Consider the following 25552-nt stretch of genomic DNA (forward strand, 5'->3'; position numbering starts at 1 on the left):
CAACTCCACACACAGCAAGCTGTTCACAACCAGGCAGGTGTTGTCTTTTTTTCTTCCCTCCTTTCTCTTCCTTTCTAATGCATTGCGTCTGAAGAAGATGGAAATGTCATTCTGAGCAATATTTAAATTCTCAGGAATTAACTTACACTATTAAGAATGAATTTGGGTTCAATCAAGTTTACATTAAGTGTTGCTTACAATGGAAGTCACTCTTGACACTGCAAAGGATTTAGGCCACGTGGGATGACCGATGAGATGGGGGAGTAAGCTGTGACTGCTTTTCTGACCATATTGGATGTCCTTGTAAATAAAGCTTTCTATTTAACATTGGAGCCCACGAGTATGGTTTTTCCTTTCCCTTATCACTGTTGGCTTCAAGGTAAAAGAGGAGGCTAAAGAAGCTTATTTTAAATTACAGCGGCCATTTCTGTGATACTAAAGCCATTTTTCTCCCTAGGGGCTGCGCCTGTTTGGGGCACTGCTTCGTGAGCATGGGAACGTTGGACCTTGGGTTGAGAGATCTCTTGATGTAGTGGTGAACTCAACCCCTCCCTCTAGAAACCTCCCCGCCTCCTGTACCAGGTCCCACTACCCCTCTTGAAGGTAGCTAGCTGAGGTGCAGCCCAGGGCACTGCTTTGAGGAGTGGGTTCCTAAATGAAGTCTCAAAGCTGGGCTAGCTTGAGGCTCTCCTGTAAGGTTTATGACCGTCTGTTCATCTTTAAAAATCCTCTACACTGATGGCATCTCCTTCAAAAAGGTGATGACTGTTTTTTGAATGCTTTTAAAAAAAAAAGGCAAAGATAGCAAAAACTCCCAAGAATGGCCATTTTACAAAATCCCAAGGTTTCTTCATACCAACTGCTGGTCATTGGCTGGGATTTTGAACATCATATGACAGAACTTACACTACAAAATTGCTTTACAAATACAACATCATGAAAACATGGGACATACATCGGCTTGGTTTCTTTCCAGTACCTTACAAAATGTCAGTTGTGGGTGGACACGGGGCGAGTGCTGGGTGGCGTCCGGCATGAACAGGGCGGCCGCAGCGCCAGGGCTTGCTCTCCATCCTGGCCCTGCCCAGAGCGCTCGTGGACTGACACCGCTGGGCTGGAAACGTGGGAACTGTTAGGGTGATGTAGGAGGAAATCCCATGTTGGTCCCATGTAAATAGTCACATATATACAGTGCAGGCAGCTTCCTTGGAGGCAGCCAGGGCGTCGGGGCTAGGTAAATGTCACTTTTCTTGTGCTCTTCATTCATGGCGAAGCTCCACATGCTGCTTTCAGCATCGGGGAGCTGCCCATCTGCTTTTCAGTTCCTTTTTCTGTGATGAAGTACAACAGGGAGATGAGTTGAACAGGGCTGTTTTCCCTTAGGGTTTAGACTCCATGGCTTTTCACCCCTGGGGGAAGCCTCATCAAAGATCTCTCTGTTCTTTTTCCCTTGTGAGCCTCTCGGAAAGGGCTAGTGGTGACTGATATGAAAATTCATTGTGTAGCTGCTGAGGTATAATCCAAAGCAAAGCCCGGGCAGAGTGGACTTCCTGAAGCCTCTGCTCCTGACAGTGGTCCTCCAGGATTCCCACCGTGACGGAGGCAGACTCTCAGGCCTGGGGGCCTCAGCCCAGGTCTGCTGCGAACTGCATGGGTTTTGTGGCCTGTCCAGCTAGGGGAGGCCTCTGTTCTTGGAGGTCCATCTCTTGCTTCTTAGCCTTCCCAGCCTTCCCACAGTTGTCCCCTGTAAAACACAACAGACGTCTCAGCCTTTGGTTTGCCATGCTACTTAGAAGTTGGGTGTTTTTTTTTTTGTTTGTTTTTTGTCTGTCCTTGGCTTTGAACTCAGGGCCTGGATACTGTCCCTGAGCTTTTGCTCAAGGCTAGCACTCTACCAGTTTGAGCCACAGCTCCGCTTCCAGTTTTCTGGTGGTTATTTGGAAATAGAGTCTCAGACTTTCCTGCCCAGGCTGGCTTTGAACCACCATCCTCAGATCTCAGCCTCCTGAGTAGCTAGGATGACAGGTGTGAGCCATGTTGCCCAGCCATGCTTAGGATTTATTTATTTACTTATTTTTGCCAGTTCTGGGCCTTGGACTCAGGGCCTGAACACTGTCCCTGGCTTCTTTTTGCTCAAGGCTAGCACTCTGCCACTTGAGCCACAGTACCACTTCTGGCCGTTTTTCTATATATGTGGTGCTGAGGAATTGAACCCTGAGCTTCAAATGTATTTGAGGCAAGCACTCTTGCCACTAGGCCATATTCCCAGCCCCGTTTTGTTTTTGTTTTCTTGCCAGTCCTGGGCCTTGAACTCAGGGCCTGAGCACTGTCCCTGGCTTCTTTTTGCTCAAGGCACTCTAGCACTCTACCACTTGAGCCACAGCGCTACTTCTGGTCATTTTCTATATATGTGGTGCTGGGGAATCGAACTCAGGGCTTCATGTATACGAGTCAAGCACTCTTGCCACTAGGCCATATTCCCAGCCCCCCCTTAGGATTTCTTAAAACAGTTCTAGAGCTATGTCAGCTTGGCTCATGAAAGGGCATATTTCTAGGTCACTCAGCTCAGGGCTGCATCTCTAATGGACTCAATTCTCAATTCTTAGCTATTGACCTGTCCCTTAGAGGCTGGCAAAGGTGGTAGTTAAGAATTTGGATACACAGGCTGGGACTATGGCCTAGTGGCAAGAGTGCTTGCCTCCTGTACATGAAGCCCTGGGTTCAATTCCCCAGCACCGCATATATAGAAAATGGCCAGAAGTGGCACTGTGGCTCAAGTGGTAGAGTGCTAGCCTTGAGCAAAAAGAAGCCAGGGACAGTGCTCAGGCCCTGAGTTCAAGCCCCAGGACTGGCAAAAAAAAAAAAAAAAAAGAAAAGGATACAGTAGTACCTGAGGAGGATAAGAGATGTAAACCTGAGAACACCAAAGAAATATTTAGATGACCCATTATTACTGCCCTATAGCCACTCAGGTTTATATGGATGAAAAGGAGATAAGTAGACCAAAGGTGGCAGCTTTCCAAGGGTTTGGTTTGCTGACAGGATGTCACATTAGTTTGCAAGAGTTAAGAATGCATTCTCGGGCTGGGGTGTGGCTCAGGCGATAGAGCAGCTGCCTAGCAGGCCTCAGATGAAGGCCAGCATTCAAGCCCAGGCCCCATCACCCAGCTTCCACACACATACACATTTTTGGATTTCTTTGATGCATTAGAAGATGTAGCACCTTGCACCCCCATTCGTGTAGGGAACCTATCACTGTTCTCTTCAGGAACGAGGCGGACTTCCCAGGTGGCTGGCAGACACGGTGCATAGCGCAGGCAGTTTGGAAACCACGCAGGAGGCCACGCTTCTGCCGACGGCATGCACTGCTGCTTTTGCATCTGCAGCCCCCCAAGTGACTGGAGGCTGATATTTAAGTCTTCGTTTAGGTGCACGAAGCACGGGTTGTTAGGAAAACGAGCAATGTGTTGGACAAAGTATTCATCTAAAATACGAACTGCATCCACACAGTAACTGATAGGATACGGATACCCTTGCGCCTCCCTGTTGTCATGGGAACGGGTAATGAGAAGCACAAAGCGCCCTGGCAAAAAGCAAGTGAAAGATCGTATGCGGCGTCCTCTACTCACAGGGACTTGGAAGAAGGTCTCTTCATTTCTGGCCATTTTCGACGCTGGAACTGCCTGAGTGTCAAAGGAGAACGAAGGTTACACTAGAAAGTGACCCCCGAGAACCACACAGGAAGGTGATAGAGGTGACAGCTCTCCCCGAGGGCCGTGCGGGCCTGAGGAAGGGTAGCTTCAAAGAGGGGACACAAGGTCAGCACATGGGAACCGCCCCCGGGCTTCAGTAGCAAAAGCCAGTACCTGTACTGCTCGTAGCTTCCTCCGTCTTTAAGTCCTAGAGGAGGGGAGGAAAGAACAGATGAGCAACGGCTTTGCGTAGAATATGGCACAAGAACGACCAACTTTGCGACTGCCTTCCAGGAGCACTGGGGCCTGGCGTCGCCCCTCTAGTCCTTTTACTTTTGGCCCTAGCTGGCCTCGGCCCCACCATCCTGAGTGGCTCAAGGTGACAGGGGCGAGCGCCCAGTGCCCTGATGTGCCTGCCTTCGACCTGTCCACGCGATGTCTTGAATTGTGTCCCCTCTGCAGGGAGCTCCTGGGGACTCGGGGTGCACTGTCGCGGCAGACGTGAGCCCTGAGGCCCTCCCTGTGGTCTAGCGGGGCTCTGCAAGGGCACCAGGGCGCGAGGACTCACCCAGCTCCATGTTCCGTGTCCGGGGGTTGCACTGCTTGTACCCCTTGCAGCTCCGCAGCTCCATGAGCTGCACGTGCAGCTGATTGAGGACCCCTCTGTCCAGCGTGTCCACCGCGTTCATCAGCTGCTTGGCAAAAGGAAGGCCATCAACAAGTGTCTCACCAGCAAGAAGCCAGAGCCAGAGGCGTGACTCAAGTGCCAGCCTTGAGCAGAAGAGTGAAGTGAGGGCTCACACCCAGTACCGGTACCAAAAGACAGACAAAGGACACGTCACGGGGGAGGGGTGTCATGGGGGGGACCTTGGAGCCACTGTGCAGGAGACTCGCAGAGCTTGCAGAGAAAAGGCCTTCAGAGCCGGGCCCTGGTGGCTGTCATCCTAGCTACTCTGAGGCTGAGATCTGAGGTGGGTGGTTCAAAGCCAGCCTGGGCAGCAAAGTCCATGAGACTCTCATAAATAATCACCAGAAAACTGGAAGTGGAGCTGTGGCTCAACTGGTGGAGCGCTATATCCTTGAGCACAAGAGCTCAGGGAGAGCTCTCAGGCCCACAGTTCAAGCCCCAGGACCGGCCCAAAAGAAAAGGCCTTCAGGCTGTGGGCCGTCAGCAGCCTTTGCTCCCAGTCCCGAGACCCTTGCTGGGCAGGCAGCCTGCGGTGACGGGTGGGGGCTGGGAGCTGCTGCCGAGGCCTGCTTGCAGGCTCATGGCCCCTGCCTTGGGAAGATGCAGGCCGACGCTGTCTGGAGGCCGGCAGGCCGCCTCCGGGATGCCCCAGGCAGACCAGCCGAGGCCCGCTGACCCCGGCATCATTTACGGGCACCCGGCTGCTCACGCCTCACACAGGCCACCTCCCTCTGTACTGAGGTCACCCTTGTTAGGGAAGGGAGGACACTGGGGCTCAAACTCAGATCCTCATGTGCGGTAGGCAGGTGCTATGCCACCTCAACCGTGCCCCAGTATGGAGCGTCTGCCCAGGTCGGGGCCTGCCGAGCACTGTCACTGGAGTCACTGCAGGGGCCCGTGGGCTCGGTCCCGGGGTGGCGGCTCCCCCGCGAGTGGACACAGCTGGAAGGAGGCCGCGGGGCCGCTGGGCCGACTGCTTCACCACTCCCTGTGCTGGGGACCCAGGGTTGGGGGGTCTCGCCGGCGGCCCCGTCCCTCCGTGGGTGGCTTGCGTACCTGGTAGGGGTCGGTGTTGAGGTCGAAGTACTCCAGGAAGCCGGTTGCGAACTCGCAGAAGAGGAAGTTGTGCGTCTCGTTGATGGTCCTCAGGCACCAGTAGGTGTTGTTGTTGGCGCTGGTGCATGCGCAGAAAGGCCCCACTGCCGAGGGGAGAGAGAGCCCGCCTGAGGGTGTCTGCAGGAAGAAGCCGGGGCGCCTGCCACCCGCGTCTGGGCTCTCCAGGCGGGAGCTTGCCCTGGCCCGCGCCCGCCCGCCCGCCCGCGCCCCTGCTCACGCGTCCAGAGGGGCGCCGTCTGCCAGTGCTGGTTGTCGTGCGTGAAGCACGTGAGGCCCGGCATGCTGCACGTGTCGTTGTTCTGCAGCCGCTTCAGCAGCTTGCGCAGCTTCTTCTTGCGCTTCTGCTCCCGCAGCAGCCACACCTTGTCCTTCTCCTGCAGCCCCTTCCTGCGGGCACCCGGAGCCCCGCGTGACCCCCAGCCTGGGGCTGGAACCAGAAGCCACAGCCCCTCCCTCCAGGTGGCGCTGAGGCAGGATCGGGGAGGAGGTGGCAACTCCCGTCCACCCCCTTCCCCCCCCCACCCCGGGAAGATGGGGGGGGCCCTCTCTTCCCTCCCCGTGCGCTTCAGCTTACCGACGGGTCTCGGGCCCTGCGCTTACCGGAAAGGATGCAGGCTGGAGCCTTTGTGCTTGAGGCGGCCTTTGCGCTGGGCGTGGTAACTGCAACCCAACCCCCCCCACTCGTGTCAGGAGCACGCAGGACCTCCGGCTGCGGCCATCGCTCGGTGGGGTGCCGACCCCCCCCCGCGGCGGTGCGGGGTCCTGGCCAGCCCGCGCGGCCTCCCCGTGTGAGCCGCCCTGGGAGCTGGCCTCCTGCCCCCGAGCTTCGCAAGCCCTTCGTGCCCAGCGGCCTGGCTCCGCGTGGGGGGGTGGAATCCTAGCTCGCTGCTCTGCGTGGGACGCTCTGGCCGACAGGTCACTGGGCGTCAGCAGATGGGAGCTGCCGCGGGGCCCCTGAGCCACAAGACATGCGGGGGCCTCTCCTAGCCGGGTTGCCCCCCACGGCCAGGACCTGCCTCCCGTTAGTGCTTCAGACAGCACCCCTAGCACCCCGGAGCCCGGCTGGCTGACAGGAGGGAGGATTTACAGTCCTGCACCCTGGGGTCATCCCCAGGGTTCGGGGCCCTCTGCCACCCCGTACCTGATTCTGTGGCAGTCACACTCTTCAGGCCGCTTCCTCTTGAGGTGGCCGCGGACTTCCCTCAGGTTCTTGATTTTGTTTTGCAGGGTCTCGATCTGAGGGAGGAATGAATGCAAGAGGAGGTTGGGGGGAGGCGCCCCTGTTTACAGCCCCCCCCAGCAAAGGGACCTGGGCCTCCCGCCCTGGCCTAGCACCAGCCACGCCCTCTGAGAGCCCCCGAGGTGAAGGAAGAGGGAGGGTGGGACCCGACGGGGCGGCGGGTGGGTGGGGTCCCGGCCTCTCTAGCCTGCGGTACCCCAGGGCCCCGGTGGCCCTGCCGGCCGGCGCACCTCATGGTCGATGTGCAGCTTGTGGTCCTTCCAGGCCTGCAGGGACTTGTAGAGGTCCAGGTCGCACTGGACCGTGTCGTTCTCGAGGATGTAGCACCTGCTCAAGAGACGGGGTGAGCCAGTGGCCGGTTCCGGGGCCCAGCCCGCGCCTCGCGACCTCCCCCCCGCACGCTCACCGATGGGTCACTTGAATGGGGTTGGGGGCTGAGGAGTCCGGGAGGCCTCCGGTGCCGCTGAAGCCCCCCGCGTCCTTGTCCTCCTGGTCCTCCAGGGCGGCCGGCCAGCGCCGCCGGCTGAGGTTGCGGGGCGCGGGCGCGTCGTCCAGGCCCACGTGGTACACCGTGCCTCCCACCGCGATGGCCACCGAGCGGACGGAGCGGTTCCGGGCGTAGCTGGCCTTGTACTCTGCGGGTGTCAGGAGGGGCACACGAGGCAGCCATGGACAGGGGGTCGGCGGGGGGTGCGGCTAGAGGAACCAACAGTGACGGATGGTGGTGCGGAGCGGTACTTACTCTTCTTGAACACCTTCTTCCGCCGTCCGGCCAGGCCCAGCTGGTCGTCGCCGCCGTCGCAGGTGCAGGCCCGGCTGCTGGGCCCGTAGTACTTGGGCACCACGTTGGACAGGGCGCCGCCGCCCAGCCTCACGGGGCCCTTGCACTTGTGCAGCTTCAGTCTCCCCGACGCGTCCTCCACACACTGCCACTTCTGCAAGCACGCCGGGCCTCAGGGGCCGTGGCCCGGGCCCGCGTCCCCACCTCCTTCTAGAACCCGAGCTCTGGCCCCCGTGTCCCAGCTTCTCCCGCCCTCCCCCTTCCTCGGCCCTCGCCACTCTCCCGGTACCCCCGTCTGTGGCTGCTGCCCGGCCTTCGCAGCGCTCGCGCTTCCCGCTCTTGTCTAGAATGCTCTCGGTTCTCCTACCTCGGCCCCAGACGGGCATCGGCCGTCTCCGGGTATCACCGCACCCCGCTGGCAGCGCCCGCCGGTGCCTCACCTGCCCCAGCTGCTCGCAGGCCGTCTGGTACTCGGCGCGCTGGCACAGGTCCCTCACACGCTGGTACTTGGGCAGGAAGTTCTCCTCCTGGGCGTCCACCCTGTCGCCGTCCCTCCTGTGCAGCAGCTTGCTGTGGGAGGCACGGGGCTGGCTGAGCTGGTGGGGGCAGGACCCCCCCCCCCCGCAGCTCGTGCCTCCCTCCCCGCGGGGGTTGTGGGGATGCTACCCAGAGCTCATGGTTTTGGGGAGACGCAGGCAAGCTGGAAGACACGACAGGCTCTCCCATCCAGCTTGTCACCTGCAGGGCTGAGCTCTGCACCTCCCTCCTGCAGAACCTTCCAGGCGGGGGCGGGGCTGGCGCCACCCTCAGGCGGCAGCTCCCCCAGGCTGGCACTCACCCTCTCTCCACCAGGAAGGAGTCCCGCCAGACCCGCAGCTTCTTTTTCAAGTGGAACCTAGAAAACACAGATTCTAGCTTCTCACATGCAGGCTCTGTGAAATCCCACTGCCAAGGCTGGAGCCCTGAGCTGCCCGGTCCAGTCAGCCCGCCCGAGGCAGGTGGGCACCGGCGAGTCCCCGTGCCAGCCTCTGGGCAGAGCTGTTTCTTGATTCAGAGCTGTGGGACTAAGCTGACCTGTTACACGTGTGTGTGTGTGTGTGTATATGTGTGTGTGTATGCGTGTGTGTGCACGCACAGCTCCCAGGAGGTGGGAGACGGCAGACTATATTTCTAGATGTCTCCGTGGGCTGCATTTGGGTCAGCCACACTGGTTTGTGGGGTACCCAGCCTCCTTGGGTCCCCTGAAGTTAGGCTCCTGTAACTGGAATGTGTTTTGTGTAAGGACAGTCTCTTCTACTTTGTAGGTGGGGACACTGAAGCCAGCGGGCCTTTCCACCCAACACCCTGGCTCCCAGGCATGCTGGCATCTAAGCCAGTGTCCGTATCCCCCTCTCCCCACCCATGGACCCCGCTGGAGGAAGGGCTCAGAGCAAGCCCAAGGTCACAGTGACACCTGGAAGGCCGTTACCAGTGCAGTTCCAATGCTGGCCACCAGGGGCCGCTCCGGTCCTTTCTGATCCCTGCCTGTAATTTTTTTTTCCCTTTCTCACCATTGTTCCCTTCTGCCTCTAGGACACTTAGCAAGGAGCTCCCTTCACCTCACTGTCATTCAAGCCACACCGGGTGACGGGACAGGACCTCACATTCCCCGACGGTAAGATGGGGCTACGTGGTTGCCCTGGTGGGGCTCCATCCTCACCGGTTCCCTGGCCGCTCCGTGTCCAGCAGCTTCAGGATGGACTTTCCGTCCATGTCTGCGGGGATGTCCAGGCCGGCGATCTCCAGGATGGTGGGGGCCAGGTCAATGTTGAGGACGATGTGGGGGTTCCTAGGGGCGGGGACAGCAGGGACTTGGCCTTGGGGAAGGTGATGCCTGGGTCTTGTTTGAGAGAGGGGTGGCTGGGGGCAGAGGGGCGCGGACTGTACCACCTTCACCCTCAGGGGCTCCCAGTGTGGCCCCAATGCAGGTGAACCCCCCCCCCCACCCTGTGCCGCACACCTGTGTAAGACATGCCACAGCGTGGCGTGGTCCCCACCTGCAAAGCCTTCCAGCCCCGGTCCCTCCCGCGGTCTAGCCCCGTCCCAGCCAGCTCTGTTCCCTGGAAGGTCCCCAACTGGGATCTGACCCTTGGCCTGGACCCCTGGGTCGGCGATTGCCCAGGAGGCCCGTGGGGGCGGGGGCCCCAGGCCCGGGACTCCATCTTCGGGGTTGTCACCAAATGGCCCATATAGCGAGGGAGGCTGGCCTGTCATCCCCAAGGTGGCATGGCTGGGTGTCAAACCCTGACCCACTGGCATTCTTGCCTTTGTCCCACTTCCCAATGGCTGGCTTTGAAGTGTCAGGGCGGCCTGGGAGGGGCCGGGCTGTGGGGTGTCACCCTGTGGGGTGACAGCCTGGGGAGTGGGCGGTTCCAGGTCTCTGAGGGACCTGACCGGGCGGGCCGGGTTTCTGACGCGTGGTCGGTGCGGTGGCGCACCGTCTCCGGCCACGGCCTTGGTGAGTGTGTGGTGTGGCACAAGCACCCGGGCAGGGCGTCACACAGACTACCTCACACCTACTGCGCTGCACGCCTGGCCCGTCCCGTGTGTGCCTGGGGGAAGGTGGGCCGCAGCTGTGTGTGTGTGTGGGGGGGGGGAGGCCTCTTCGTGGAGTCACAGAGGGGGGTGGACGGGCTGGGTGGGGGGAGGGTGTCCACCCCCTCCCCCCGCAGACACAGCTGGCGCTCGGCACCGCGGCAACGGCTTCCATCCCAGGCTTCCCGTGAGCGCTGGCTCTCTTCACTGATTTGCCTTATCCGGGGTAAAGGTCATTTCCACGTGCATCGCAAGGGGTGAGGGCCGACAGGTGGAATGTGAGTCTGCGTGTCCAAGGTGCATCTGAGCCGCACCCCACCCTCTGTGGGGAGCGGGGCCGGGGCCATGTGATAGTCCTGGGAGCTTCAGCATCACAGAAGACACGGGGAGTGTTGTGTTGTCTCCCAAAGCCTCAGGCTGACCCGAGCACCCCGTCACCAGGACTCCTTCCCGGGCCATCTCCGACCCTCTGCCTCAGTCTCTGCTGGAGACTGGGTCACCTCACAGGATAAGCCCAGGAGAATGGCTGGCTGAGCTCCTGAGGAAGGCTGGGGGGAAGAGGGGTTCACTTTGCTGCCCAGCCTAGGGTGGAAGTAGAAGCTGGGGACCCCTGCTCTGGCCCTCAGGTGATGCCCCGGCTGTTCCACTGGCTCTGAGCGCCCCCGGGGGGGCCTTACCAGCTGCAGCTGGGGTGCAGGATACTCACACAGAGCCGGCCTCCACGTTGGGGCCCCGTATGTAGAATGGGACCCGAATGTCGAACTCGTAGGGCATGGACTTGCCCTTCACCAGGCCGAACTGGCCGATGTGGTAGCCGTGGTCGGCGGTGTACACGATGTAGGTGTTGTCCAGCTCGCCCGTCTCCACCAGCATGTTGTAAATCTACGGCGCAGACCCAGAGCTGAAGGCGCTGGAGACCCAGGCCCCGCCCCGCCGCCCCTGCTCGGGGCACCTCTCTGGAGGGAGAGGGGCCCGCTTTGTTCTGGGACCGTCGCTGTGCAACTGCAGCCCTGCCCTCTGTCTTCTTACTACGTGCCAGTACTGGGGCTTGAACTCAGAGCCTGGAGCTCTCACTTGGCTTGTCTGCCCACAGCCATGCCTCCAGCTGTTACTGGCTAATTGGAGATGGGAGTCTTGTAGACTTTGCTCCCCAGGCTGGCTTTAAGTCTTCTCTCATTTCCTTCATTTACCTGTGGATGCCCCCAGAGGGCCGGACATGCCCGACATGCCCGTCATTGTGTTCCTGTGACTCTCAATAAATGTTGAACGAACGAATGCAAGAAGCTGGACACAACTGGCAGGGGCTATTGACTGGCACCTCAATGGCAGAGGCTCCATCTGGATGGCTCTGTGGTCTCCACAGATGGGCAGGGGCCCCGGCTCTCTACTGGCCACTCCCAAGTTCCCTGGGCTGAGCCCTGCAGGATGTGGATCGTCCTGGGAGGGGCTCAGGGGGTGGGGCCTCGGGGGGGCGGGACCTCAGGGGGCGGGACCTCAGGGGCGGGGCCTACCTTCTCCATGGAGTCATCCACCGACAGGAGTGTCTGTAGGCGCTTGCGCTGCAGCATGTTGGTGAACTCCATGTGGATGGGCTTCATGGGCCCCGTGTAGCGCATGATCCAGTGCTTGTCCGGGTTGGGCGCATAGTTGTAGCTGGGCGTGCTGGAGGCAAACACAGGGTGATCAGGCCGGAGTTGGGGACGAAGGACCTGGGGACCTGCCTCTCCTTCCCCACAACCCTGTGTCCTGCATGCGTGGTCCACACCGCGTGGGTGGCACCGAAAGCCCACTTCTTTAACTGTCACGGTGATTCCAACAACCCTTGTAGGTTTTGTCTTCTGTCTTGCTATGTAGCCCAGGCTGGCCTTGAACTCATGAACTTAACTTCATGGCCTCACTTGATCAGCACCAGGCTGCCAGGGTTTGTGGTTTAGTCTCCATTTACTAAAGCAATGGAGGATCAGAGAAGGGAGGTTCTGCCTGGGGTCTCCTGCCATGTGCCTCCTCACAGGTGTGCCAGCTCACAGGTGTGCCCTCATGGGAGCTGGTGCAATCGCGTCCTCCTCAGGGGACAGAGGCCCAAGGCAGCCCTGGGGCTCCCCCTCCACTGGGCTGATAGGGCTCCCACACCTCCTGGGCGCCTGGAGCCAGGACAGAACTCCAGCCACAATCCCAGGGGACCTGAGGGCTCCTGGCTTGGGACGCGCCCCGTAACCTCTGACCCCTCCCCAAACCCAGGGCTCCTCCCACCTCCTGAGCTGCCCAAACCCCACCACTGCGCAGCTCTGGCGGGGGAGGGGCCCCCCACTCTGTGCAGCGCCCTCCCTGCAGGAGGGAATCCCAGCATCCCACAGGGAGGCCAGCCCAGGTTACACAGTGACCGGTCCCCAAACTTCCCAAAACGCAACAGCACAACGTCCACAGCAGGGGGGCTCCCTCCCATGGCAGGGTTCCTCAGATCTGACCCCCACCCCGGTGAGAGCTGGTAATAGGGGGCGAACGTCCAGCCCCTGAAGACAAAGGGCTTGGCAAGAAGGTCAGGGAGACCTGGGCCGGGGGAGGGAAGGGGTGTGGGCCCCGGAACCCCGTCCCCACCTCGCAGGTCACCAGGCCCCCGGGGAGGAATGACAGCCACAGCTGCAGCCTGGATCCTTCTGGACCTCCCCAGCTAATCCTCCACCTCCTGCTGCTAAGTCCTGCCCGGGCCAGGCTTCCTTTGATTATGTAAACTGCTGCTGTCCCGGGTGTTGGCGGCTGGGCCTGACCTCTGTACGTGCAGACAGCAGGCTGCCTCCCGTCCATGCCCAGGCTGCGGGTGGGTGGGTGTGCGGGGCTGCTGGGCCTGTGGCAGCAGGGGGCCGGGGGTGGGGGGAAGGAAGGGGGCAAGACGCCCAGCTTTCTGGCCCTACCAGCCTGGGCAGTGGCCTCCGTGATGGAGGACTGGGGGGGGGGGCTGCAGCTGTACCTCCGGGCCTGCGGGGGGCGCTCGCGGGCAGCATGGCCACCAGCGCCGGGCTGAGCCCCCTGGGCCATGGGCATTTTCACACCCCGCTGCTTGATGGGCGAAGGTGTGAAGACCTCACTCACCCCACAAGCACTGAGGACCTCGAGTGGTGCACCTGCCACCCAGGCTGTCACCCCGGCCCGTCCGGCCCCACAGGGGGGAGAGGGAGGCCTGGGCCCAGCATTCACGGAACGTGGAAGGCAGCCCCGGCTCATGGGATGGGTGTGAGTGTCTGCACACGTGTGCCTGCCTGCCTTGTGCACGTGTGCTGCACGTCCGCATGCGGCCTGGGCCTGGGGGGGGGGGGTTCACACTCCCCCGTCAAGGCGGGGAGGAGGCAGTGCTGCTCCTGTCCAATCGCTCCTCATTTCCATCTCCACGGGGCAATAAAGGCACAACGAGTGTCAAACAACCCCACCCAAGCGCTGGTGCGGCAGGCAGGGCCTGGGGGCCGGAGGGGCCACCGCCCTTGGCGGGGAGGGGGAGGGGAGGCTGCCCATGTGGGGGCGGGGCCCAGCCACAGAGCCCACAATACCCCTCCTCCCACCAGAGCAGGGACGGGTGGGTCAGCCTAACGGATGCGGACTGGCCTGGAAATTAAGACACGCTGAATATTCAGGCAGACTCCAAATCGCCCTGTCGCATGTCCTCTGGAGTGCCACAGTGTCACTGCCCGGCAGGGGGTGGCTTGAGACAAAGAGAACTTTCCAGAAAGCTGCATCAGCTTGGGTGGTGGATGGAGGAGGGCGGCAAGCACGTGCGGGGGCAGACGTGAACCTGGCTCTGCCTGGGAGCAGCCGGGCCTGCTCGGGAAGCCCTCTGTCACTTTCCTAGGGGACGCTAGCGCTGACCCGCCAATGCCCGGCGCCAACGGCTCGATGTGGCCACGTGGGACACAGAGCCACAGGGGAGGAAGCGGCACGCGCGTGGATCCCATGGGGTCCCCCCCCCCCCCCCCGCCGCCATCGGTACCCGGCTGAGGCGGAGCCCTCTGGCCCAGCACTCTGACTGATGGTCACAAGGCTCAGCCAGGCTCCCGGCGACGCCCGCCACCCCACCCCACCCCACCCCACCCCACCCCGAGGCTCACATGTGCTGGGACGCGTTGGGGAAGAGGTGGGAGTACTGGGGCGCCGAGTCCTCTGGGCCGTGGGGCGCCGCGTGGCTGATGACCAGGAGGACCGGCCGGTGAGGGTACATCTTCTTGGAGGCGCGGAAGAAGCTGACGCTGTCGTTGGTGATGAGGTCTGTGAGGTAATCCTGGAGGGAGACGGGAGGAGGTGAGGGGCGGAGCGCACCGGCCGCTGAGGACAGCCACGCCCGGGACCTGCCAAGGCCGGGCGGCGCTGACCGCCGAGACCGTGCAGAATACAGAGCGGGTGACCCCCCGCTCTGCTACCCCCCAAGCTACCCCCAAGCGCCTCCGCTGTGCCCCCCGCTCTTCTGTTTCTTTGTTTTTAGGTCTGAGACCAGGACTCAAACTCAGTACTTGATGCTTTTGCTCAATAGTTGGCAACAAAGATGGCGTGGCCACGCCTCGGGGCTGTGCACACAGGCGCACTCGAGGAAGATCCTACTTTAATCTGGGGGTGGGGTGGGGTGGGGAGCAGGAGGGAGGGAAATCAAACCCCTAAGTTCATAGGTTTGCACACGAAGAGAAAATGTAGGATTTATGTGATTTGAGACTAGGGAAAGGGACAGGAGGGTGCTTGTCACTTTATGCTCTCTCTTGATATTGTGTGTGTGTGTGTGTGTGTGTGAGAGAGAGAGAGAGAGAGAGAGAGAGAGAATAAGAGAGCAAGCATCTTTACTGGGGCTTGAACTCAGGGCCCTGGGTGCTGTCCTTGGGCCTCTTTGTGCTCTATCCCTTGAGTCACAGCGCCACTGCTGGCTTTTTTTTTTTCTAAGTAGTTTATTGGAGATAAGAGTCTCATGGACTTTTCTGCCTGGGTTGGTTTAGAACCATGACCCTCAGATCTTAGCCTCCTGAGTAAATAAGGATTACAAGTGTGAGCTATCAGGTGCCTGGCCTTCCTTCCTTCCTTCCTTCCTTCCTTCCTTCCTTCCTTCCTTCCTTCCAAGCCAGAGTACTGTCCCTGGCTTCTTTTTGCTCAAGGCTAGCACTCTACCTCTTGAGCCACAGCACCACTTCTGGCTTTTTCTGTTTATGTGGTGCTGAGGAATCGAACCCAGGGCTTCATGCATGCAAGGCAAGCACCCTACCGCTAAGCCACATTCATAGCCGTCTTTGAGTTTCTTTGCTCAAGGCTACCATCTCAGCCATAGCTCCACTTCCGGCTTTTGGGTAGTCAATTGGAGATAAGAGTCTCTTGGACTTTTCTTTCCAGGCTGGCTTCCAACCTCAGTCCTCAGAGTTCTGTCTCTTGAGTAGCTACGATTACAGACTTGAGCCACTGGTGCCCAGCAAGACACCTGCCGAGCCCTCCCTCCCGGGGAGGTCTTAGTGGGGACACTAATACCCCCCACCACAGGCAGTCAGCCCTGGACTGGTCTCCCCTTGGGCCACAGTACTGGAGCCAAGTTCAGAGACGGGCAGTAATCACTCCTCATTGGTTTCTGGTTTGGGAAACTGGGGGCAGGGCATAGAGAAGGGTCCCCGAAGGAAAGGGAAGGAGCCCAGGAGAGGCGGACCTCAGGCCTGCACAAGCGAGGCTTGAGGTGGACTGTGAGGGAGGACTTGGGCATTTGGAGCATACCAGACAGGTGGGAAGCCACGCAGGAGCCGGCACCCTGCAGAGAGCATGCTCCGTGCACGCAGTGTCTTTGGGCTGGGGTACCACCGGCGTGCAGAGGGCTGGGAGGGGGAGGGAAGGCTATTCATCAGTGGGCTTCCTCTCCCTTCTTCGGAGTCCCTGGGTGTTTTAGCTTAGGAGACCCCCTTCATGCGTGCACACAACAAGGGTGGCAGGTGGCCGAGCCTAGCAGCCCAGGAGCAGGTGGCTGGGCCTGTACCCCGTGCAGGGCTGGGGCCGGGTGGTGGGGTCCCAGCCTCCCTGTGAGTGGGGAAGGCGGTTGGGAGAACTAGAGAGAGGAAAGGCCAGGATAAAGGCCACAGTATTCCTGGGCTATCACCATCAGCAGCCGGGCACAGGGCCGGCGGCCGTGAGGGAAAGCAAGAGGCGCGGGCGTCACGGATAGCTTGGCAGAGATGCTGCCGCTCTGGGGTTGGCACCGAGGTCTGTTCCTGTCTGTGTATTTCTGTTTTAAACGGAAATCTGGAGAGACATCAACGCCCTTTCTCTTCCCATCCTTACCAAGGGCGGGAAAACCACAGCCCAGGGTCAATCAGGACAAATAAGGTGTCACTAGAACACAGGTGCCGTAGTTTGGATCTGAAACGTCGCTCGCAGGTCAGGTCCTGGCCTGAGCCTCTACTGGGAGGTGTGCGGCAGTCAAGGGGTGGGTGGGGCTTCATGGTAGGAAGCTAGGCAGTGGGGGTGTGGCCATGCCAGGAGGCGTGGCCATGCCGGGGGTTGTGGCCTGGCAGGGGGTGGGGCCTGCGGAGACATCATTTCCCAGGCCACCACAAGCACAGTCCTCCCCGCCATGATGGGCGGGCTCACCACAGGCCCAAGGCAGCCAGAGCAAATGACAGTGAGGGGCCACCTCAGAAGCCATGAGCCACGACGCCTTCCCCTCGCCGAGTGGATCATCTCAGGAGTTCTGCCACAGCGACAGCCATGCTGCACAGCCTGCGGCATCTCTGGCTGCCCCTGCACGCTGACCTGGCCGTCTAGCCAGAAGCCCGCCTTCTCTGGCCTGGCCTACGCTAACGCGGTCTTGAGTAGGTGTTGCACACGCGGGGCTCACGGGACCCTTGGAAAGCTGTGTAAAACCACGGGACCATCCCATGAGTAGTTCTGAAGAGAGGAATGAGGAGCCAGCGGAAGCCCGCCTCGGGCAACAGCCAGCCCCTCTGGACACACGCAGTGCACACCACACCAAGCAGCCCGACTCTTCGCGGTGGATTGGGAACCGTGAGTACCCGCCTAACCCTGCTCCCCGCAGCTCTGTTCAGAACAGCCCCCGACTGGAAACCCCTTCGTGCCCAGCAACCATGGAACAGATAACTACATTGCGTCCCAGGCCCACAGGGGAAGCGCCTTTCAAGAATCTAACCGCATGAGGCACCCCAATACAAAGCTAGGCACGGGAGCACACGCAGAGAGCAATGCAGAGCCAGCCCACAGTGCCAGCAGCCGCTGGCGGGGCTTCGGTGGGGGCCACTCGGGGGACCTCGGGGGCTGGTGACGGCCATCTGCGTGCCTCTCTGGGTGCTGGTTACACGTCCCGCTCTGTGTGTGAAAACCCACTTACTTGACCCCCCTCCACCTGTACTTTCCATCAGGCCAGTCGGCTTCAGTCAAGGTTAATGGCCACGTTCTCAGAACCAGGGATTATTCTTTGAGAGATGAAAAGCCCAAGCGGCAGTGGGTGTGCGTCAGGCATGTAAACAGGTGTCAGAGTCATGAGGGGAACCGGGTGGTCCACCCAAAGTCGGGCCACGGCCTGCAGGGCCTGCAGAGCCGGGGAGGGCACAGCTCACCTTGGAGTAGTCGAAGCCGTGTTTCTCCTTCACCCCGTTCCGGCACAGGGAGTAGTTGTAGAAGCGGGAGTTCTTCAGGAGGCCGACCCACGCCTTCCAGCCCGGCGGCACGTAGGAACCGTTGTACTCGTTGAGGTATTTCCCGAAGAAGGCTGGAGGGGACGGGACCAGGAGGCCACGTGAGAACACAGACAGGGAAGTTTGCAATACCACATGCCCACGCCCAAAGCCACTAGTGGTGTCACGGCGTTGGCTATCAGTGAGGCCACACGCCCCAGTTCACATGTTGTAATGTCACAACTGTCGTGCAAGGGGAAGCAAGTGAGTGCAAAATACAGGCATCAGAATAATGAGAAGGATCTGCGACAGTCACGTGTCTTAAAAAAAATCTATCTATCAGAAACAAGAACTTGCCGGCTGCTGGTGGATCCCACCAAGTTACCCTAGCTACTCAGGATGCTGAGATCTGAAGATTGCAGTTCAAAGCCAGCCTGGGCAGGAAAGTTTGTAAGATCCTTATCTCCAATTAACCACTCAGAAAACTGGAAGTGACGCTGTGGCTCAAAATGGTAGAGTGCTATCCTTGAGCAAAAGAGCTCAGGGACAGTGCCCGGGTCCTGAGTTCAAGTCCTACGATGGACCAAAACCAAAAACAACAACAACAAAAAAAAAAACCAAGACGACACGAAGACAGATGATTCCTCAGCCGTAATGTGTGAGAATATCTGATTTTGCTGTAGTTCCAACGACAGCGGGATAGTAAGAGGACTGAACTTGGACTGGGAATGTAGCTTAGGGGTAGAGCGCTTGCCTAGCATGCCCGAAGCCCTGGGTTCGAGTCCTCAGTACCACATAAACAGAAAAAAGCCTGAAATGGTGATGTGGTTCAAGCGGCAGAGTGCTCGCCTTGAGCAAAAGCAGCTTCGGGACAGTGCCCAGGCCCCGACTGGCGAGGAAAAAGGACTGAACTTACCCTGCTGATATACTATGGCTCGTGACCCATTTTCGTAACGGAAGCTAAAAGCTAGTCTCAGCCAACGTGTGGTAAGGAATGAGAGTAATCTCCCCAGTGGCTAACAAAAACCCTAACCATACCAACCCTGTGCTGGTGGGCACAGGGAGCCCCTGGAACTCCTGCACATCTGGGGTGCGTGCCAGCGGGCCCCTCACGGTGAGGAAGCCGGGGCCGTGTCTACTGAACTTGAACGTGTCACCTCGCCCCAATGACTCGCATCGTGGGTATTTACCCATCACAACGGCATCGGCGAGTCCACCCAGCAGCCCATGTGCTCGGACACAGCCAGAGACAGAATCGACACACCCACGAGGGACGAGCCAGGAGCACGCCCGTGCATTTACCCAGTGGAACACTAGCCTGCAGCCTTGGAGAACACAAGCGCCCCTCAACCACGTACAGATGCCGGTATGGCGGTGGGGCGTCCAGGGTGCACCAGGTGAGCCCCTCAAGTGAAGTTCACGAAGGGAGAGAGGGGCCTGGGAGGGCCTGAGGGGAGGGGGGCCTCCCGGGACGGGGGACACTCTTGTTTCCAGAGCCTGTGGGTCTCATTTATCTGGCAGTGTGAACTTCTCACCAATGGTGCTCACTTGAACTACAAACTCGGCTTCCCCAGGAGGCCGACGAGGCCGGCGGTCTTGGTGACGCTTTTCTAGCTTAGCAAGCAAGTACCCGACCCGTGATCAGGAACCGTGAGGCCACGGGAGACATCTGTGAGCGTTCTCCCACGGACCCAGGTCCTTGAGTGCAACCGCGACACACTTCCTGGGTGCTGGGGCACCCACGGGGAGGTGGGAGTGCCTGTCTGCGAGGGAGGAGGCCGGGGGCTCCGCTGGCCCGGAGGACTGGCTCTCAGCCTGCCAGGCGGGTGGCGGGGCCCAGGAGAGGAGTCCCCTCCAGAGCGGGAGCCCCGGTCCCCGATGCCCAGCCTGCCCCGCGGGGCCCGCTGAGGGCAGCTGCAGGCACGGGGGCCGGGGGTACGAGGAGCCTCCCGAGCCGGAGGAAACAGAGGCCCTGCACCTGGAGGAGGCAGGCCCAGTCCTGGGCAGCTGCCAGCATTCCCAACGAGAGGGCATGGGGGGGGGGCGCCTCGTTAACCAGCACCGAGCTCCCCTGGCTGGGTGCTGGAGGACAAGAGCAACCCCCTACAGTGAGGTCACAGTCAGGGTCGTGACCCCCAGGCCAGCCGGCTCGGGGCAGTCTGGCAGTCAGGAGGGGGACCGCTCCTGGGGGCTGCTGGCAGCTTGGGATGGAGGCCAGGGACTCCACTCACCGTCCTGCCATGCCCTCACCACAGAGAACAATCCAGAACAAAAGGTCAATGCGGAGGGCAGTCACTCGGCTTATCTGAAACCTCCATCCATCACCTGGGCCTCCAGCACCTCTCAGTTCAGAACCAGAAAAAGGCCCCTAGAGATGGAGCCCGGCCAGAGAAACAAGATCCCGTCAACCCACGACCTGTGCCCGCCTTCCCCACGCCACCCTCCCCGCCCCCCTCCCTCCACACAGGTAGCCAGTGGCACAGGCCAGGTGGCATCTGTGGCAGCGACCCAACTCTGTCCTCGTGGGAGACGGCCCCAGAGAAAGCCAAGGCACTGGTGGCTCACGTCACGCCTGTAATCCCAGCCACTCAGGAGGACCTAGCCCGGGCAGGACCGTCTGTGGCTCTCATCTCTAATAAACTACTCAGAAAAAAAAAAAAAAAAAAAGCGGCGCGCTTCAGTGGTAGAGCATCAGCTTTGAGAAAAAGAATCTCAAGGACAGTGCCCAGGCCCTGAGTTCAAGCCCTAGGACAAACACTAATAAATAAATAAATCTGAAACCAATGGGTGCAGCTCAGTGCCAATAAAACTGCTCACTTGATGGAGCCCCAGTGGCTCTCCCGAAGACCTTACCTGAGATCTGAGGATTGTGGTTCGGAGCCAGCCCAAATCCCAGAGACTCTCATCTCCAATGAACCCGCAAAAAGGTGGGTGGGTGGGTGGCTCAAGTGTTAGAGCGCCACCTTTGAGTGAAAAAGCCAAGCAAGAGCTCTAGGGCCCAGGTTCAAGCCCCAGGATGGGGACTTGCCCATACACACACACACACCCACGCACACACACGCACACACAGAGCTGGGTTTGGTCCACGGGCTCTGGTAACCGCTGGTCTGCAGGGACAGGGAAAGACCAGGCGAGCAGAGCCCCAGCGTGCTGGCCTCCTTTGGGAGGGAGCGGGGCGGGGAAAGCTGAGTGAGATTCGAGGACTTCCCTCCCCGGGGGTTGGGGGGGGGCGCGGCAGGGTGCTGTGGAGTGGGGTGAGGGAGCCCAGACGCCCTCAGGCCTCGCCCTACCCAGCGGTCCACATGCCACGTGGTCTGCCCCCTGCCCACTCCCGATCAGCTCAGAGCTGCCAGCACGCGGGCCTGGCTACGGTGCAGACTTGCGACGCTGGCACGACCATTAAACATCTCGCGAGGCATCGCGCGTGGCTGGCCGTGGAGGACCCGTGCAGCCGCATAAAACATCTGTCGGATGCCGCAGCCAGCCGGGCCGGTGCTCCAGCGGACGGGGACAGAGGAAGATGTTCCTGGGAAGAAGCACGCGGCGGGCAGGACCCCAGGACCACCGGCCGTTGGAGAAGTAGGACTTTCGCCCCACGGGGACCGGTCTCGCCCAGACCTTCTGGGTCCCGGCTGGCGATGGGATTCCTGGCCACCTGTCCCAGGAGAGTTGGGTGGGCCGCAGCCGGGCTGGCGGGACGGGCGTCTCGCGGGTGTGGGCGGGCAGGGTCCTTCCACCTTTGGACGTCCACCTCTGTGTCCACCCCGTGACAGGGTTGTTAGGCCGTTTCCTCCACACCGCCTCCTCCTGTCACCTCTCTCCTCCCTTCCAGAACCCAGCAGGAGTTTATTATTCCAGCTGTACGAGGCCCTGGAAAACGGCTTCAGTCGGAGGCTTTTAGTGCCAAATTAGATTTTGCTCTCATTTGATTAGATTTCCCCAAGGCAGTTTTTAAAATGGTTATTCTGGCACTAGTGGAGGTGGGAGAAGCGTATTAGCGTGGGCCCCGGGGGTGGGGTTGGGGGGGGTGGCTGGGAGACACGGCCAAGAGAATGAGCTAGAATGAAGACCAAGATGAAAAGTGCAGCCCAGACTGTGGCAGAGGGGGGAAGCTTGGGCTGGGGGGCTGGGGCAGAGCTGCCTGGCGGAGGATGAAGGGGCCTGGATGGGGGGGCCCTGCATGGCCCGAGCCCCCGAGGGAGTCTTACACTTGTGGTGGAGACCCGCGGTGCTTTGGCGTGATGACACTGTTTTAACAGCCGGCTCGGACCCGGGCTCACAGGTTTTCCACCGTTAACCACGGAATACCAGCCCCTCCCCAGTGCGATGGGGCGTCCCCGCGGCCACCTGCGGCGGTACAGTGGCTTCCCGGTGCCCCGGCTCTTCGGCACACGGTTCCCTATGGGTGACGGAGGAGATCGGACCGGAGCCAGGGTACCCCCGCCTCAACCTGAAAGGGGCGGAGCCGCAGCAGAAGCCAGCGTGCCCCGGAGTGCCAAGGGCCTCCCTGCTCCACCGGGGGAGCTGGGCTGACCGCAAAGGAGCACAGCGGAGATGAAAAGGAGGATCATGGCTGAGAGGAAGCGATGCCCCGCCCCCCTCCCCCCCCCCCCCCCGCCCCAGGACTTCCTCCACATCCTGGGAGCCAGCCGTGTGTCCCCCGCATGCCTTTCGCCCCTCTCTCAGATCAGGTCATGCTAAGAAGGACAGGCTTAGCCTCCAACTCGCGATCCTCCAGCCTCTGCTTGCCCGGTGCTGGGATTACAGGCCTGCTTCACCCTGCCCGACTCTCTCCATCTCTTGATACCTCAGTCTCTCCACCCGTAATGGAGATAGTGACGTTGTCCAACCAAGGCCACTAACACAGCTGTTTCTGAGTATACGAAAGCCCCCGGCTCCGGGACTCCTGGATGCCGAAGCCCACGGATGCCCAAGTGCTTTTGGATAAAATGGCACTGCATTTGCATCTCACCTACGACGTGCTCCCGTAGGCTTCCATGGTGTCTGGGTCACTTAATATAAATACTACACGAATTGTGCTGCAGGGGAAAAGGAAATGTGTGTGTGTGCCTACTTCTCTTCTGGGTATCCCTGACCTTCGTGTCCGATCTGCAGATGCGGAGGGGAAACTGTCTGTGTCTCCTCCCTAGGAGTGGCACGCGGACACGGCTGCGATCACCGATGGCGCGGGGGCCCCACGCCTGCGATCCCCGGGCCCGCGGGCTCCCCGTGTCTGAGGCAAATGCTCTCACAGTCCCGCGCGTGCTGTGTCTTCCTGAGAGATGCACAGAGGGAGAGGTCGGTGCGGGCGGCACAGGAGGAATCACCTCGGCGCCCACGGGGTCAGAGGCCGAGGGGAGCAGAGGGAACCCGAGGTCAGCCGGCGTGGAGAACCCGTGTTCAAAACTCCAGCAGCAGCTCCTCCTTTCCCTGGGGACGCAGGGGCAAGCGTCCCCACGACCGCCTGCCTGCCCCCTCCCCGACCGTGGGGTCCCCACTGGCCCTCAGTGGGGACCAGGTTCCTGAGAGGGGGAGATGGTGCGTGCCCCATCCCCTGGACGGAGGGGTGGGCGTATGGCACCCCCCCTCCTCAGGGTATCTGGGTGGAGCCGTCAACGGGGCTGTTTTAAGGGCACGGGTGACTTTCCACACATGTTCACCTCATGTCATCTTCACGCATAGCATTCAATAAACATCAAGCATTCAGTAGCCGATAAACAACGGTGAAAGTGTCAAAGCTCCTGAGGACACTCACCGAATCGTGCTACACCGCCTTGGGGCTGATACCGCATTAAACGCCTGACTTTGGGCAACGCTGGGATTTGAACTCGGGACGCCACGTTTGCTCGGCTGCCACGCCTCCAGCCCTTTTCTGCATTATTATGTTTTGGATGGAATCCTGTGTTGTTGTTTCCCCCCCCCCCCCGAGGCGACCCTGTGACCCCACTACCTCCACCTCCCACGGGTCCACGATCGAAGCACGTGGAGGATCCGGGGGACCCAGGCCTTGTCCGGCACAGTGGCCCCCGCCCAGCGCCCCCCGGCGGGCAGCAGAGAGCGGCGGCTGGCAGGACGGTGGGGCTGTGGGCCTGGGCGAGGCCCCGGCCGCGCCATGCCTCCTCCCAGGAGAGCACCGGGCGGCTGGCTCGGACCCCAAGTGGCTTCTGTTTTAGTGTCCCCGGGAGGCAGTCCAGACTCGGGGACAACCCGCGTGAACGGGGCCCGCAGGGCGGTTGATTCTGCCTCCCAGGGGGCACCGGGCGAAACCAGACACAGTCACAGCGGTGAGAGAGAGACGCTGGGGTGCCCGGGGGCAGGAGTGTGTGCGTGTGTGTGCCTGGAGACCGCGGCCATGCCCAGTGCCGTGGCACGCGTGGCACGCAGGCCCAAGGGCGGGCGGCCTGCAGAGGGGCTCTGAAGAGCGGGGGTCCCAGCCCTGCCTCCCCAGCTCCCCTGGGAAGCGGGAGCAGCCACAGAGGGGGCTCCCGCCAGGCTGGCACCGGGAGCCTGAGGGCCGGGCAGAGGACGGTGCTCATTAGCACCGAGGCCGAGACCAGGCGGGAAGGTCAGCAGCGGGTGCAGCGGGGGGGGGGGGGGGGGGGGGAGGGGGACTGTCAGGCTGGCCTGCCCGGCTCGGGGCCCCGCCTCGCCGAGTCAGGGGAACCAGGCACCTTGCCCTGCCGGGCAGGGTCCGATTCCCGCCACCCGTGGCCCTGGCACGCCCTCTGCCGTGACTCATCGATCGTCTGGGCTGTGGCTGACTCGATACCCCGAACCCTCCGGATCCATTCCTTTGGCATCAAACAGACTGCAGTGCCAGCGGCCGCCCTGCTCCTCACCTAGGCGGGCGCGTGTCGGCAAAGGCCGGGGCAGGGCGGCGTCCTGGAGGCCCCCACTGCCTCCCACCTATCCCAGCACTCACTGTGCTGCCTGCCATGTCTTCTGCTGACCCTTGACCCCATCCTCCCCTGCTCCCCCCCAGCCCTGGGCCCGCCCCCCCCCAGCCTCGGTGGGCCCTCATCGTCCTAGCTTCACCCAGCCCAGCTCCTTCCTGCCGGGGGGCCTCTGCCCCTGCCCCTCTCTCTTGGAAAGGACCCTTCTTCATGAGGCTCACCGGGGCATTACCAGGCATTTGCTAGAAGGCCGGCGCCTTGCCGGGTCATCGCTCTGACCATCCCTCCCCCCGACTCTGTGGCCCCGCAGCACTTATCTCTACTTAGCAAGTTCATCCTCTGGGTTTTCATCATCTACTTCCAACTGGAGCAGAGCCTGTGGCGGGGGGGGGGGGGGGGGGGGCGGGGGTGCCTCGCCCTCTCCCCGGAGTCCTCGTGTCTGGAAGAGTCTGGCGAGCACTCGGCCCTCCGTAAACACGAGGGAGGAGGCCACAGCCACCGTCCTTCCACGCGGGTTTGGGGTGTCTGGTGCTGATCTAGAAGGCGGCTCTGCGGGAGGGGCTGGATGGGGGCCGTCAGAGGAAGGCCGGACAGGCCGAGTGCGAGGTGCTGGTCGGAAACGCAGGCAGAGCAGACGGGAGGCCGGGGGTGGGGGGAGGTGGAGGTAGAAACGTGGGCGTCGTGGCAACATCTCCACGGCGTCTGACGCGTGCGACAGAAGCAGAGCCCCTGAAGAAGGAGTCGTGGCCTCATGCGTGGACGTGGGCAAGCCATCTTTGCCTCGGAAACGACAAGACGCTTTCCTTCCTGAGAGACGCCCATTTCACCCTGGGGATTGGCGTCCGTCGGGCAGGGTGCACGCCTTCCTGAGAGAAATGCCCCCCGCCAAATGGAAGCAACCTTCTACCCAAAACGCAGCTACCCGGGCGCCTTCCTTAGC

The 25552-nt window shown here is 61.0% G+C and overlaps 1 protein-coding gene across 1 annotated transcript in view; it reads right to left on the reverse strand.

Annotated features, from left to right (window-relative positions):
• Window positions 1-812: 812 nt before the first annotated feature.
• Sulf2 (sulfatase 2) overlaps window positions 813-25552 on the reverse strand; it is a 55000-nt gene continuing 30260 nt past the window's right edge. The window contains exons 4-21 of the mRNA XM_048349588.1: window positions 17663-17814; window positions 14186-14355; window positions 11603-11753; window positions 10798-10973; window positions 9217-9345; window positions 8356-8412; window positions 7958-8087; window positions 7479-7671; window positions 7143-7371; window positions 6967-7063; window positions 6638-6732; window positions 6097-6156; window positions 5714-5883; window positions 5437-5579; window positions 4261-4384; window positions 3867-3900; window positions 3630-3683; window positions 813-1744 (exon numbers count right to left, since the gene is read on the reverse strand). Coding sequence (XP_048205545.1) covers window positions 1714-1744; window positions 3630-3683; window positions 3867-3900; window positions 4261-4384; window positions 5437-5579; window positions 5714-5883; window positions 6097-6156; window positions 6638-6732; window positions 6967-7063; window positions 7143-7371; window positions 7479-7671; window positions 7958-8087; window positions 8356-8412; window positions 9217-9345; window positions 10798-10973; window positions 11603-11753; window positions 14186-14355; window positions 17663-17814 — 2195 coding nt within the window. The 3' untranslated portion in view covers window positions 813-1713. The remainder of the gene's footprint in view (window positions 1745-3629; window positions 3684-3866; window positions 3901-4260; window positions 4385-5436; window positions 5580-5713; window positions 5884-6096; window positions 6157-6637; window positions 6733-6966; window positions 7064-7142; window positions 7372-7478; window positions 7672-7957; window positions 8088-8355; window positions 8413-9216; window positions 9346-10797; window positions 10974-11602; window positions 11754-14185; window positions 14356-17662; window positions 17815-25552) is intronic.

The sequence above is a fragment of the Perognathus longimembris genome, chromosome 6 (genome assembly GCF_023159225.1).
Source record: "Perognathus longimembris pacificus isolate PPM17 chromosome 6, ASM2315922v1, whole genome shotgun sequence".
Taxonomy (NCBI): domain Eukaryota; kingdom Metazoa; phylum Chordata; class Mammalia; order Rodentia; family Heteromyidae; genus Perognathus; species Perognathus longimembris.